The following is a 14,828-nucleotide window of genomic DNA, read 5'->3' as shown; positions in this document are numbered from 1 at the left end:
ATGTAATCAGTGGAGGAAGGATTCTTTTGTATCTACAGCAGTGACGAGAAAATACATATTGGTAGATGAATTCAGGGAAAAGCATATTCAATAGAGTGTTTGTAACAGTGTAATTGAAATTGTCTGTATTTCATGTTGGTGTGATAACATGGGGTAGGGATTGGAGAGAAATCTGTCCGTGCTAAAAGCTGCAGAATAGGAAGCCCATTGTTATATCTTGGCATTATATGGCAGTGAGTAGGTACAAAACACTGATATATTTGTAAGCGTTATATTTGGAGATTTTAGGACTAAAGAGTTGTACTCTATGAAAAGTACTATTTTGGTGTGGAGATTGAATACAATTTGCTGGTTGTTAGCTGGTTAAATAACAATTATTTGCACCACTTAAGGAGAAGAAGATGCAAAATACTGTTGTTAAGGAGAGTGTTGGTTATAGCTATGTTGGTCTAAGGACATAGACCATAGTTAAGGAGAGAAGATGTATTTTTTTTCCTTGGCTATGATAAAATTTTGCATATTTTGGACAATATCAGCATTTCTAAAAACTCGCTATTCAAATAGTTCATGTATATTGAGTATTTAAAGAAGTACAAATCAGTTAATCTCATAATTGGAATGGACAAAACAAAATGCTTACACAGGCAATTATATACTTACATTAACTTTTTTAGTTTTTTATTAGTCTGTTTATAGAATTAGGTTTGTTTTTTAGTTTTAAAGGCATATGCACAATCAGTGTTAAGATACTGTTGCTAGAAAAAGATTATTGAAGAATATTACATATTCTAAAAGGTATTATGCTAGTAAAAGAGAAATAGCTTCTGTGTCATTATAGGTACTAATTCATTGGAGTTATCAATTCAATTCCTATACAAAACCACATAGAACAAGATCCATGAGTTAGTTATTTAACCAAACCAAAACAAACAAGTATTAGGGTTATTATATTATATTATATTATTATATTCTGAAGATGCAAACATAGCTAAATGTAGGCTTGCTAGTGACAATAGTAGGCATCTCTAGGACTGGCTTATAAAAGAGGAAAACTGTTGCACATGAAAATTATGAAGCAGATTTTTTTGGCATTGATACTATAGCAGAATCTATTTAAGATTTATGTTTCTGGTAGATTAACATAGCACATGAAAAAGCAGTATACATTAAGAAAGCTTTATAAATAGTTTGGCTTATACTTACCCTTCTCTGTGAGCTTCTCCTTTTTCTAACTCCTGAATAACACCCAACAACACTTTTATGGTTTCCTGGCTTGAACTGATCAAATTCTCCATCATCTGAAGCTGTGCTTTCAAGTCCACCACTTCTGTGTGAGGCACAATTTGTTGGCATCCTTCACTCACAGCAACTGCTGTCTGACAAGGCTGACTTTCTTTCAGAGGTGAAACATTTATCTGAAGGGTCTGTTCATTACATTCGGGAGACTGGCACTGTGCCTGTGATGAGCAGTCCTGAGGATTTACTGATTGGGACTGCAAACCATTAAGATGCACAGTTCTCTTTTTTTCCTCATCTGTTGTTGGGCACAATAACCATTCAGTCTCTGCTGCAGAGTTTTGCAAGTCAGGCCGTATGGCATGTGAACTGGACGCAGGTAAATAAATGGTAGCTACTTCTGTCTTAAACACTTTTCCATGTGCTGATTGATTAGATTCCTCATTACCTAATGGCCCTGTATCATGTTTTGCTTTATCATGCAGTTGGTAATCAGGTTCTTCTGAAGTAGAGTCTGCTGAGTTTTGAAGAGAAGGTTCTTTAGTACAGCTGTGCAAATCAGTGCTTTTACATGCCTCTGAACAGTTGTCACTAGAAGGCTGATCTATTGCATTCATGCGTTCATTAGTATGGGAAATAAATTCTGCGGTCATTAGGCCACTGACCTTCTTGCTAGATTGAGGAGCCTCCCCTGAGTTTTTACTGTCTTTATCCTTAATATCTATTAGAAATCCATTGTTTTGACTCTTAAAGGTGTCAACAGCTGAGATGCTTTTAATAATATTCCCTTTTTTGCGGTCCAGAGGGAATGTCTGGTAACACTTTTTAAGATCTGGTGAAGTCTGAACTCCTGTGCTCTTAGTAACATTAGGTATTGACCTTCGTGCAGGCACTGTCATATATTTACGATAAGCTGTTTTATATGAGATGGGCTTTGTTTCTCTTTTGTCTGTATGTTGTATTGTAGATAGTTGTTTGTCCCTTTGTTCATTCTGGGCCTCACAGATATCTTTAAATCTCACCTGCAGGGCTTTGTTTCTTTTCTTAATCTGTCGGTTGGGATCCAATGCGTATTTCATCTCCAAGGCAAGTGAAGCTGCCGGTTCAACTTCACTTTCAGAGGCCGTGAGTAAGCATTTGCTGGGTTCCTTACTCACCATGATGCCTGTATTTAAAAACAGCGTAAGAAGTCTTTTATTATAACAGCAAGGCTTGTTCAATTCAAATATCACAAACTTATAGAAAAATATCCTGAGCGGTTTTCAATCATCCCCTTTCACGTTTATCGAAAACCAGGCTCTGTAGGAAAACCTGCACCAGTGGTTCTTAACTTTTTAGATTCAAGGAACCCCTGAACAGGCTCAAGACATTTTTTAGTCAGCCTGCTCTTAATTTTCATTCATTTTTGAACTACAGAAAAATACTAGAGCAATTTTCCTGTTGCAAAGAACTCAGGAAGACCAAAACAGGTCCCATGTTTTTAAGACTCTAAATTCCTATTTGAAATCTCTGGGTTTACCTACCAGTGTTAATATTGCTTGGGCCCCACAGCACCTTTGAAAAGATCTCAACACATGCCAGCATGCCATGGGACCCTCGTTGTATTCACTGACCTGCACTTGTGAAGTGTTTCATGTGAAATGGCTTTACCTCCTTTGCTGCTTTTGGGAACAATGTGCATACCTCTCTAATTTTTATTATGAGCATTACTTCATTTATTGATGTTTGAGAAACTATCTACTGGACAGGAGACTTCCTACTCTGCAGGGTGACTGCCAGTGAATAATATTGCGTCCTTTTGGCAAAACATCTGGAATTTTAAGGTCCTAAGAATGCTGTACAGTCTTGCTATTGTTTGCTGCTCATTTTGGATTTTTGAATATGCATAATTAATTTATTAGTTTGTAGAGGTCAGTTGTCTTTGAAACCTCGTGCTATAAAATGCAGGTCTTGTAGTGCAACAATATACAGGAATTTAATATCAGAATGTTTGAAAGGACTGCTAATTGTGTAGTGGAAATAAGGCTTAATAGGTTGTGTTTATATGATAGATCATACTGACAGAGATTAAATATTCGGAGTGTCTTGCTCTGCTTCAGAAGACACCCAGATTTTAAATCATTGGTACTTCCCTGAAGCAAGCAATGGCTTGGGTAGAAAGCAAAGTTTTTACTGCTTTTACATCAATGCATTCTTCAGAACTTAATAAGAACAGTGAGCCATTTATTAATATTGAAAAAATATTATCTGTCATAACTTTTTTACAGTAAATCCAGTTGAAATATCTATCGAATAAAAAAGAGGAATGCTGCAGCAGTTAAAGGGAAAACACATGATGCTTTATGTTGAGCATTCAATATTCATCTTGCACTTTCTTCTTCTTCTTAATAATAGTAACTAAGATGATACAGGTGGTTAATTATTCCACTTGAGTATACTACTAGTATAACACCTTAGTTGATTTTGTTACTTTTATGGACATGGGAAAGTTAACTTCAAGTAAGAAAAACTGTTTGGGTCAAACTCTGTCCTGATGAAAACTGACAGTCATTTGAAGTCAATAAGCTGTGTACCAGCAAAGAATCTGCATCCTGTATTTATGGTATCCCCCTCCCCCAACTTAAATAAGAAGTTGTTAATTGTTTTTATAATTGAAATTAAGTGTTTCCTCAGGTTCATAAACAGCAACAATTTTGCCTACACTTAGCAGGAAGCTTTTTACTGGGAAATATAGTGGTTTAAATGAAAAACTATTTATATGACTAATCCTTTTTTCCCCTTGTCATTGTTTTAGCATTTATGTATGAATGAGACTCTTTTCTCTCTCTCTCTTTACATGTAACACTAGCTATTTATCTCACAGATTAGCACGACATCTTAATTATGACCTTAGCTTTAGTAAATATTCAGCATTATGATGTTTATGCCATTTGTGATTTTGCTTTGTTTGTGGAGAAGGTGCCTAAATTAAGGTTTTGTTTTAAATGCAAACCTTAAAGAGGCCATTTGGACTACAGCCTTTGATCCAGAGGATCCCAAAACACTGGGAAAACTGTTATGGTTCAGGAAGTGACTTCATCTGTTGCTGAAGTGTAAGCACCTCCTCAAGGGTGAAAGATGCAAATAGATGCTCTGTAGAGTGCACAGCAAGGAACACCAGGTCTATCTCTGCAAATTTAGAATAGATTGTATGTTTTAATTGCACTTTGTTAGGATTTTATTTTTATGTCTCATTTGAAAAGATGGAATCTTTAGCAGTATGATCATCTACTGCACAAACCTCTTACCAACATTGAAAGTATGACATTTCCAGAACCACTTAATCCAGGTATTCTTTGGAGGTCTCCTGTTCCAGTTCTGACATTATTCTTGGTAGGGTTCACAGTGTAATGCAGGATGACTGCAGGATTTTTCTACGGAGATATTTGAAAACTCTATTTTATGCCTTTTCTCCCCTTAGGAAAAAATGTCCAAGACTTGAGTGCCCCAAAATCTTTTGTTCTCATGACAGCTCTGAGTCAATTGTTATTCCTGTTTTTAAATTTTCAAGATGTCTTATTTAAGTCATTTGAGGAATGCTCAGTTGAAAATCGAACTTCCATACCTTTAAAAGGGTACAAGCTTTGCTTTTCTTCAGTATAACTGGCTTCTGTGAGCATACTTAAGCAATGGAGGGTTTCTTGAGAGCAACAGGTCTGTCACACAGACACAGAAACATTATATAATGCACAACACGCTGATTAATGCTAGTGTAATGCCAAAGCAACAGAAGACACTTTTAAGCAAAAAACTGAGCGTATCACTGTCACTTTGAAGTGTTCTTTTTGTCCTCTGTAAGCTTTGTTTGCTCATTTGTAGCCTGATGACCTGCAGATAACTTAAGGACATATTTACACGTGCTCCAGGAGTTGGGGGGTACTTTAATTAGAGCGGCTCTGAGAGCCGCTCTAATTAAAGCAACGTAGTGTATCAGTGTCCTTGCGCTTCAGAATGGTGGTGGGAGTGCTTGAATTTAAAGCCCATTCAGTGAGCTTTAGTTCAAGTGTCCCTGCTGCCATTTTGAAGTGGGGGGACACTGATGCACAAGACGTGAGAGGCTGCTAGAGCACAGTAATTGCCCTGCTCGGAGTCTGCTTCAATACGCATTTTTTTTTTTTTACAGTGCATTGGAGGAGCCTCTGTGCTCGTGTACAGGTACCCTTAGTTTTCTGGGCATTTTCATTATTTCAAAAAGTCTTGCTTATATGAGTTGTTGGATCACTACTTCTCTTATCTTTTAAAGTCTTTTTTTCAATAGCTAGTCTATGAACATGTTAGAATGCTGTTTTATTTCTGTCCTTTTAAATTCTGTCATCTACAAGGGACAAAATCTGACATCAAGTATCAGCTAACCTGAATGCTTCAATATAGCATCAGAAAATTAACTGCTAAATTCAGATACTTTTCTTTGCATAGTTCATAAGATTTTCAGATGTAACCTTATTGATTTAGGCCTGTTGGTTTTCTCTTTTTTAAAAAACAAAAGAAACCAAAAAAAACCCCATTCTTGTAGGAACTCAAGTCCAATGTTAGGTCAACACATCCTGTGTTCCTAATGTAACTAGCTGCTTTTAAAATCTCACACCATTACGTTCTAATGAGTGGCATTAAACTCCTCTAAATCTAATAATTTATTAACAGGTACCTGAAGTAAGGTTGATTAGAAACCAGAGCATAATCTGTCTAATTAATTCTCTATTTATAACCATAGCTTTCAGAAGGATATGGGCAAGGGTAAAGTTTTCAAAGTAAAGTTTTCTGTGTCAGCCTGGAAGGAACTGAGTAAGGCACTTATAGAGAAAAAGATTCTAGTGCCAATATAGTAGTTTTCAGGCTCAAAATAAAAATAAATTAAGTTGTAAATGGGGTGGCAGAGCTCTTCTGTTGACGCACCATTATAAAGAGCACAGCACTTTGTCTAAATCTGCTCAAATGTTGTTGATTCATTGTGAAAGGTGCAAACTCTACGTTGCACATAAAAATATACTAACAGCATTCTCCGCAATGGGAATGGGGAACTGGGACAAAGGAAACACTTGTGGAAACACTAAAAACAACCAAGATTAGAGAAGACAATTCATGTGAAGTTTGGTCAGCAAAGCTGAACCCTGTGAAAGGAGTGAGTTTATAACATCAACTCGAGGATTTCAGGGTAAAATCCATTTTATGACGTAGTCAGTGGCAAGCCTTCTAACCTCTGAAAAGGCCATATTTTTGCCCACTGTAACTTCTGAAGGCAAGGTAGGTATTCAGCTTGTTTACAAGCCTGCTGTCTCTGATGTGCACACACAGAGTAGTTTTTGGGAAGAGAAAACAGAAACATGAATCTCCAGGCATCTTATTTTAGAGAAGAAAATCCTAAAACAGTCTGTTATATTTATTGTGGAGGAAAATACTAGTATACTGTACTTCCAACTTTTTTTTGTCTTGAATTTTTGCCTATTTTTTATTACGTGGATTCTGTTCACCATCTGCTCATGGCTTCTAAAAATAAAACATTGAAATAAAGAGTGGATTTCAGAATGTTGATAGTAAAGTGGTTAACAAGCTTTGTAAGATGCAATTTACAGACCACCGTAGCAGGGTTTTTAGTTGTAGCCCTGTTGGCCTAAGGGCATAGGCAGGCAAGGTTCTTTGGGCAGATGTGGTCTCTTTTTTTTAGACCAGCTGAGTATTAGACTACTCCCTTGGTTTAATAAAAGATATCACATCTGCCCAAAGAACCTTTGTTGCCTAACTTACAAACCAGACAGTTTGGAACACAGAAAGAACCCTGCAATAGATTTTACTGACCTAGTTTGTTTGTTTATTGTTGTTATCATTATTGTTATTATGATTATTACTACTCTCATCATTTATGATGGTGATCATCATCACCACCATTATCTTAAGGTTGATTATAACCTCTTTCTGTCCTTTATTACATAATCAGCAGTAGAACTATGGAGGCCAGTTCACCATAGTAATCTGGTAAAGAGTAAAACTAACTATAAATCTAAGTAAATACAGTTACAAAATCACTCCTTTTTCCCATAGGTTTTCTCTTCTGTAGCCTACTGTGCAATATCACTAGGGAACCTTCTCGGATATGAAATGCACTGCATTTACAAAGTTGTGAAATCTTGACTGATTACGTCAAAGAAGGCAGTGTTTTCCAGTATTGATATCTCGAATAAAAACAGATGATGAAGATAACAACCCTCCTAGTTTTGAGTTTAGCTCTGAAAGTCATGTGTTGAATGACTGATTCAGACACAGGCCCGGAATTTTGCTAGCATGCTTCTGAAATGAAAATACTGGCTCAATTTTCAAATTAATTGAGCCACTATTATACCCCATATGTTCTGGGAATGCCAGAGCATAAGATCATTTGGAAATGAGGTAACAGAATTAATATAACCTTTAACCCAGATAGAACCAAGAATTTGATTCTATTTTTTGGAATGCGGATTAGACAGATGATCGGATCGAAAACATTTGTTCTATTATGCAGTTAATTTTAAGTGTGGCTTTAATAGCTGAAGAATTGATTCTTCAAAAAAACCCTTTCTTTTTCCCAGTGGCATTAGTCTGAGTGATTTAATCTAGAGCAATTTTATTTCCAGTAGTATCTGGAAATAATGATTTTCTAGATATCTGTGATGAAGAGTAACTACAACCCCAAAAGATACGTAAATACTTAGCCTTATTCAGCTCATGTGGTTTCAGTGAGAATTGCAGTCATATCTTTAGTAACAGAATGCTCAAGGAAACAGTTGATGCAAAGTAAAGATATTAAGAGTTTTAAATTGCGTGTTAGTGTTTGTATGAGAAACAGCAAGAGTTTTTGCTAAGGGATTACAGATTTATGCTCTATTTAGTCATGTGCTCCTGTTCAGGGCAAAACCTGATGAAAAAATAGTTTGAACTCTTTGCTTCAGCTAGAAACTTAAACAAGCGGTTTTGTAGAAGCAAGTCATTACTGGGGGAGACGAGGATTTCTTAGGGTGATATCTTTTATTGGACCAGCCGTGTAGCTGGGATAAAGTTAGACAAGATTTTGAATGCAAGACATTCTTCATCAGGTCTCTGATCACAGGAACATGCTTTTTATTACATATAAATATAATATTGATTTATTTAATATAGATAAATACATTTAAGATGATTTAATTTACAAAAGACTTTGATTTATGTCTGAACATGGAAATATTCAGACATAAATATCGTTTATTGAATGTAATCTAAATCTGATAGCAAGGGAATCCTTGTGGGAATAAAACAGTCTTCATAGAAAGTCAGAGAAATAGTTTTGTTTTTTTTCTTTCCTGTAATGTCTGTGTGTACCTTATTCGATTGGATATGTCTCTCTGCTTCAGTTCTTCATTTCTTTTTACGGTTCAGATTTCCCAGTACTCGGTCACCATCTACATTTACTATTCCAGAAAGGAATTTCTTTGGGTGCCTATACACAAGCGACAAGGCTGCTCCAGCACACTGTAATTACAGCGCATCAGAGCAGATTCAATCGAGTCTGCTAGAGCGTGGTAATTCCTGCAATCCAGCGTCTTGTGTATCAGTGTCCCCATACTTCAGAATGGCAGTGGGGGCACTTTAACTAAAGCTTGTTCATTAGAGCAGCACTTGGGGTCTGCCCTCCCCCCCCCCAACTTCCAGAGCAAGTGTATAAATGTCCTCTAGTATGATTTAGGTCCCAATGCTGCAAAGATCCATGCATGCTGAGTCTGATTAAAATGAATCCATAAATTTTGGTATGTGTTTGTTTTTGCCAGATCAGGGCTTTAAGCCTCGATTGGAAAGCTCAATGAAGTTACTTGGCTTTGCAACATATATTGATATTACAGCATAACAAAAAAATTACTGAGTTTTATAAACCATTGATTTCTTAATGGAGGGGAAAAAACAGATTGGTTGTGTGAAAGTAGCAATAAACCATTTAATTTAAAGATCATTTTTATCTTTAAGATGTAGAAAGATATATACAAAATAAAGTTTTACAGATAACTTATTTACAAAAAGCCCTATAATCTTAGATTCCTACATAAGTTGTAGATATACATTCACAGATGTTTTCATAAAAGTAGGTTAAAGGCACATGATAAGGGATTTCTATTATTACTGACAAATTAAGGTGCAGCTAGTAGAATACAGTACTGTGAAAAGTGTTAGCATAAGACTGACCTTCAGAAAGCAGATGCATACAGTACTGTATAGTTCCCTTAGGTACATTTAGGTGTGAAATTTTCAGTGTGTTTTTGGATAGGTGTCAGTGGGCGCAACTACATGTGCACTTTAATGTGCAGTAGACTATTTTACTGCTCATTAAAGTAGCGTGTAAAAAACTGTGACATTACACTAATGTGCAGTAAAAAAGTCTACTATGCATTAAGCATCACTAAAAAAGTGTGAAAATGTGCTACTGTGCATTATTGCAGCCTAATGAACATTAATTTAGTACCTCACATTGGAAGCACTCAATTTTAATGCACATTAGTAACAAAATGTATTAATGGGTGATGTATTCTCCCTCCTCTTCCATTGGTTTTCATTTAAACACTAATAAAGGAGAATAGGTTTGTCCAATTGAAAACCATGTACTGAAAACAAGCACATGGATTTACTTGTTAAGAATAAATCCAAGATGGCAGTGAGGATCCCTATCTCATTCCAAGTTTTTGTTGTTAGAAAGACTATTATGCTTGTTATGAAGAAAAGTACATTTGGATGACATTATGGCTTGTTGTTCCAGCTTCTTATTTTTTATTATTGTTATTCACATAAAATAATGGAGTTGAAAACAGTAGTAACCACCCAATTATATTTTAATAAATCTGCTTTTGTAATATCTCTTTGAATTCATATGCCCACTTTTCTGTTGCTGAGATTCCTTAATTCATTTTTAATATTAAACTAATTTCTTATTTTCACTTCTTTGAGGGAGAACACATTTTGCCTAGTTAAATTGCAGACTGATCTAGTCATACACTTCTGCCCATTTAATGTATGTGTGCTATTTCTGTGGATCAGAGGAGTGCCACTACAAGTATAGGCTGATTCCTTATGTTTAAAGTTGTTGTTGTCTTGTTGAAGACTTAAGGCCGTACCCCCACATGCAAGGGTGTGCATTTGCCGTAGCACAAATAGCACCAGCACAGATTTGTGCCACTGTTTTTTGCTGCTGCACATGCCCCTGCACGTGGGGTTTGCTGTGGGGCAAAATGCCCTGATTCGGGGAAACTTTTGCATCTCCGCTCGTCCCGGCTCCCGGCATGCTGGAGGCATGCTTTGCTCTGGCACATGCTCCTGGAACGTGCGCTGCACTGTTTTTTTCAGCAGTTTTTTTGATACCAGGAAATCCCGGTATTAAATTTGCAGCATGGCAAACGGTTGCACATGCACTTCATGTGGTTTGCAGTGCCTCAAACAGTTTTGAGGAGCCCAAAACTGCATGTGCGTGCTCGTCTGGATGCATCCACAGGATGCATTATTTTTAACTAACTGTATGGTTTATTGTAAGCTACAGTAAGCTCAAAGTTATTGTGACAATTATTAGTAAACTCGCTAAGCCTGATGTATTCAAAATCTGGATATAATGTGCCATAGATGACCTAGATCCTCTTGTACACAACTTCTCCATCTTTAAAATGTGAAGGGTCTCTTCATATTTAAAATAGCAAGATTTCTTCTTGAATAATGTATGAGGATATGGTTTCTTTTTGCTTTCTCTTCTTATTGGTAGACTTGTGAACGCTCCATTATGAGCAAAAGCTTCTGTATATAGTTATTGTCTCTTGTTTTCATTGAACTTATCTTTCCAGATATTTAGAATTTATATTTAAATAAGGATGACATTTGCCACACTGCTTAATGTCTAAAATGTACTTTAAGAGTCATTTACATACCTTCTTAATCTTAGCTTCAGAGATGAAGAGGCAAAACATAATTTATGAATTCTTGTTTTTGTTGGAATTGTTGTGAAGCAGACTATATATAACATTTTGTAAGATGTAATTACGTTGTATTCCTTAAAACAGAATATTGATTTTTTGGATTAACACTCCTGTTACTTGACTACCTTCTGTAAATTTGAAAACTAGCAATTATACATACTTCACAGTCTTTAATGATATTTTTATTGCATCCTATATCCTGCATTATATATAGAAGGTTCTATCTTTATATAGAAGGTTCCTTTATTATTATCTAGAATAGGGAGGATTATTTTCATTTAATATATTTTTATAATAGCGCAAGTCACACACTTGAATCAAGAGCCCTGTACACCCTTAAGGTCTAAATTCAGAACTGTCAATACTGAAACAAATACAGTTTCAAAGGAAGTTCCATGTCAATTTGTATTACTTAGTCATCCTAATGTCAAGCATTTGATGGGATTTCTTGTACCAGAAAAACTTTGATATTAAAATTGCATTTCCATTCATAAGAATGTTGCTTATTTTTCTTATACTGAAGTGGAGCTGACTGCAAAATCCTTAGTGTAAATTTGTCAGAATTCTTGTAATGTAACGGGTAATATACATAGTATTCCGCCTGCCAGAGTTCTAGCTAATCTTCATATTACAAAAATCCTAATTAAAATTTTTGTTGCTAACAAAATATTAAATGACTCTACTTCTCTTGTGATGAATTAAGAGTCTCATCTTGCAGGTTTACTTTTTTCATTTGTAACTGGCTATGAAAGAGAAAAAACTCAAAGTATAAAACTTAAAAAAAAGTTTGATATCATTTTCTTACCTGCAAATCTTGTAAATTCATATTATTATTAATTACTTAAGACTGTTCATGCTAGTTATCAATACTGAACCTCACTAATAAATCCAAACTACTACAAGAACACAGCGTTGTTAGAAAAAATTAGTCTGCACCAAGGTCTTTAGGCCAACAGACCTCCATAAAGACTGATCTGGGGACCGTGTACGGAGAGTGTGCTTCATGTACATGTAGAATTTGTCAGCAAAGAGAAATCATCTTATGGTTTGATCTTACCAGCTATGATATTGAAATAGTAAAGAGAAAGTCTTAGATAACCAGGTCCAAAACCACATAAATAAAAAAAAAATAATACTAATAACACCTTGAATGTCATACTAGAGTTGTTAGGAAGACATTGCCATACTGAGTGTGGAACTGCCAACCAGTTCTAGTAAATGAGCAGGTAATCTTTCTCCTAAGGCTTTCAATTGTTTTTGTAGGGGTAGCCTTCATTAGAGCCCACTGAAAATGGGAAATGTGTTTTGTGATTAATTGGGGGGGAAAAAACACAATGCAGAGGCAAAGGTAAGGGAGGAAGCTATGTTCTCAAGTCAAACTGGAAATAAGACAAGCAGCTGATGGGGCACAAGAATACAGGAGGATTTGTTGTAGCTGGCACACTCTGCAGGGGAGAAAGTTCTTGTATTAGGCGTGAGAGCTACATGGTGAAGAGAAGAGGAGGCTAAAAAGTCAGAAAATTGAAGAGGGAACAGATACAGAGCACACATTGCTTTCAGATTTTGTAGATGAGAACAACACTTTGCAACAGGATCTTGATATAAATAAGCCAGTTGGAGAGTCTTAGGATGGGAATATGTGGTATGGATGAACAAAAAGTGTGTTAGAAATAATGAAATGCTGTGACAACTCTGCATTTCCCCCCCTTTTGTCAGCCTGAGTTATACATTCTACTTATCTAAATGTGTAGGATTTTAGCTGAAAACTCTCATATGCATTGATAAGAATTGCTCTGTGAAGCCCAAGGCATCAGGATCACAGATCAGACAGTTTGTTGTTTAACTGCACTGTTAGGTAGGGATCTAGGAATGTAACTGAAGTCTAGAATGCATCTTTGCCATTGAGTTGTGCATTTGGGGGGAGGAGATACCTTAAATGTTACAGTTTCCATTTAAAGTGCAGGGAACTTGGGTCCCCATTCAAAGTGGAGCAGTGGAACAATATATGAACAGTTAACAGGAAATTTGTGCATAGCTCCTGTTCAATGCAAGTGTTTCAATGTCCGTGCTGCTGCCTTGTCTGTCCATTAGTCAGCTGCTTGCACAAATGTCTTTTTTTTTTTTCTTAGATGGCCTTTATGCACAGAACAATTTTTTGAACTGACCCATAAGATCACACTATTCTTTTCAGCAAATATCTCTTTACTCAGATACAGTGAGCTGTCTGGAGGGGAATGGCCAGTTGGTACTGAGATGGGGGCGCGAATTGGGCAAGTTTGCACATGACAAGCAGAAACAAAAACTGCAGAGATATATTTGGCTGTGTCTGTGCCTCTCCTTTATCTCCCCTTCCCCCTCCCCCCCCCCAAAAAAACCCCCCAAATGGAAGAAGAAACATCTTTTTATGTTAGTTTTTCTCATTCAGTTTGTTAGTTACAGGGACCATGGCCCAGATCATAGAAATCATAGAAAATTAGGGTTGGAAGGGACCTCAAGAGATCATCTAGTCCAATCCCCTGCTCAATGCAGGACCATCCCCACCTAGATCATCCCAGCCAGGGCTTTGTCTAGGTGGGTATGGAAAATCTCCAAGGACGGAGATTGCACCACCTCTCTGGGTAACCTGTTCCAGTGTTTTACTACCCTCCTAGTGAGAAAATCCTCCCTGATATCTAATCTAAACTTTCTTTGCTACAGTTTGAAACGGTTGATCCTTGTCCCATCATCTGCCACCACTGACAACCATCTAGCTCCATTCTCTTTTGAACCCCCTTTAGGTAGTTGAAGGCTGCTATTTAAATCCCCCCCCAGTCTTCTCTTCTCTAGACTAAATAAGCCCAGTTCCCTCAGCCTCCCTTCATAAGTCATGTGCCTCGGCCCCCTCACAATTTTTGTTGCCCTCTGCTGGACACTCTCCAATTTGTCCACATCCTTTCTATAGTGGGGGCTCCTCAAAACTGAACACAGTACTCCAGATGCAGCCTTACCAGTGCTGACTAGAGCAGGGATGATCACTTCCCTTGACCTACTGGCAACACATCTACCAATGCAGTCCAGGATGCCGTTAGCCTTCTTGGCTACAATTGCACACTGTTGGTTTATACTTGGCTTACTGTCCTCTGTAATGCCCAGGCCCTTTTCTGCAGAGCTGCTGTCCAGTCAGTCAGCCCCCAGCCTGTACTGGTGCATGGGATTGTCCCATCCTAAGCGCAGGACTTCGCACTTGTCATTATTGAACCGCACAAGGTTCCTTTTGGCCCAATCCTCCAATTTGTCTAGGTTACTCTGAATCCTAGCCCTACCTTTAGCATATCTACTATTCCCCGCAGCTTGGTGTCATCTGCAGATTTGCTGAGGGTGCACTCTACGCTATTTTCCAGGTCGTTGAATAAGACATTGAACAAAAACAGCCCCAGAACTGACCCCTGGGGCACTCCACTTGATACCAGCTGCCACCTAGACATTCACCCATTGATTACTAGTGTCTGAGCCTGATGCTTCAGCCACTTTTCCATCCACCCTACAATCCATTCATCCAGGTCATACTTTCTTAGCTCGACTGCGAGAATGGGGTGGGAGACTATCACAAGCCTTGCTAAAATC

General features: G+C 37.2%; 2 protein-coding genes across 3 annotated transcripts in view; one reads left to right on the top strand and one right to left on the bottom strand.

Moving 5' to 3' along the window:
• Positions 1-14,828, top strand: part of DOCK1 (dedicator of cytokinesis 1) — a 545,238-nt gene that overhangs the window by 226,068 nt on the left and 304,342 nt on the right. The window lies entirely within an intron of this gene.
• FAM196A (family with sequence similarity 196 member A) overlaps positions 1-14,828 on the bottom strand; it is a 61,774-nt gene that overhangs the window by 38,937 nt on the left and 8,009 nt on the right. The window contains exon 2 of the mRNA XM_019555688.1: positions 1,204-2,401. Coding sequence (XP_019411233.1) covers positions 1,204-2,396 — 1,193 coding nt within the window. The 5' untranslated portion in view covers positions 2,397-2,401. The remainder of the gene's footprint in view (positions 1-1,203; positions 2,402-14,828) is intronic.

The sequence above is a fragment of the Crocodylus porosus genome, unplaced genomic scaffold, assembly GCF_001723895.1.
Source record: "Crocodylus porosus isolate Cpor-Errol unplaced genomic scaffold, CroPor_comp1, whole genome shotgun sequence".
In the NCBI taxonomy this organism is placed as follows: domain Eukaryota; kingdom Metazoa; phylum Chordata; order Crocodylia; family Crocodylidae; genus Crocodylus; species Crocodylus porosus.
The sequence above is the reverse complement of the archived record's forward strand: the minus strand, read 5'-3'. Positions and strand labels throughout refer to the sequence as shown.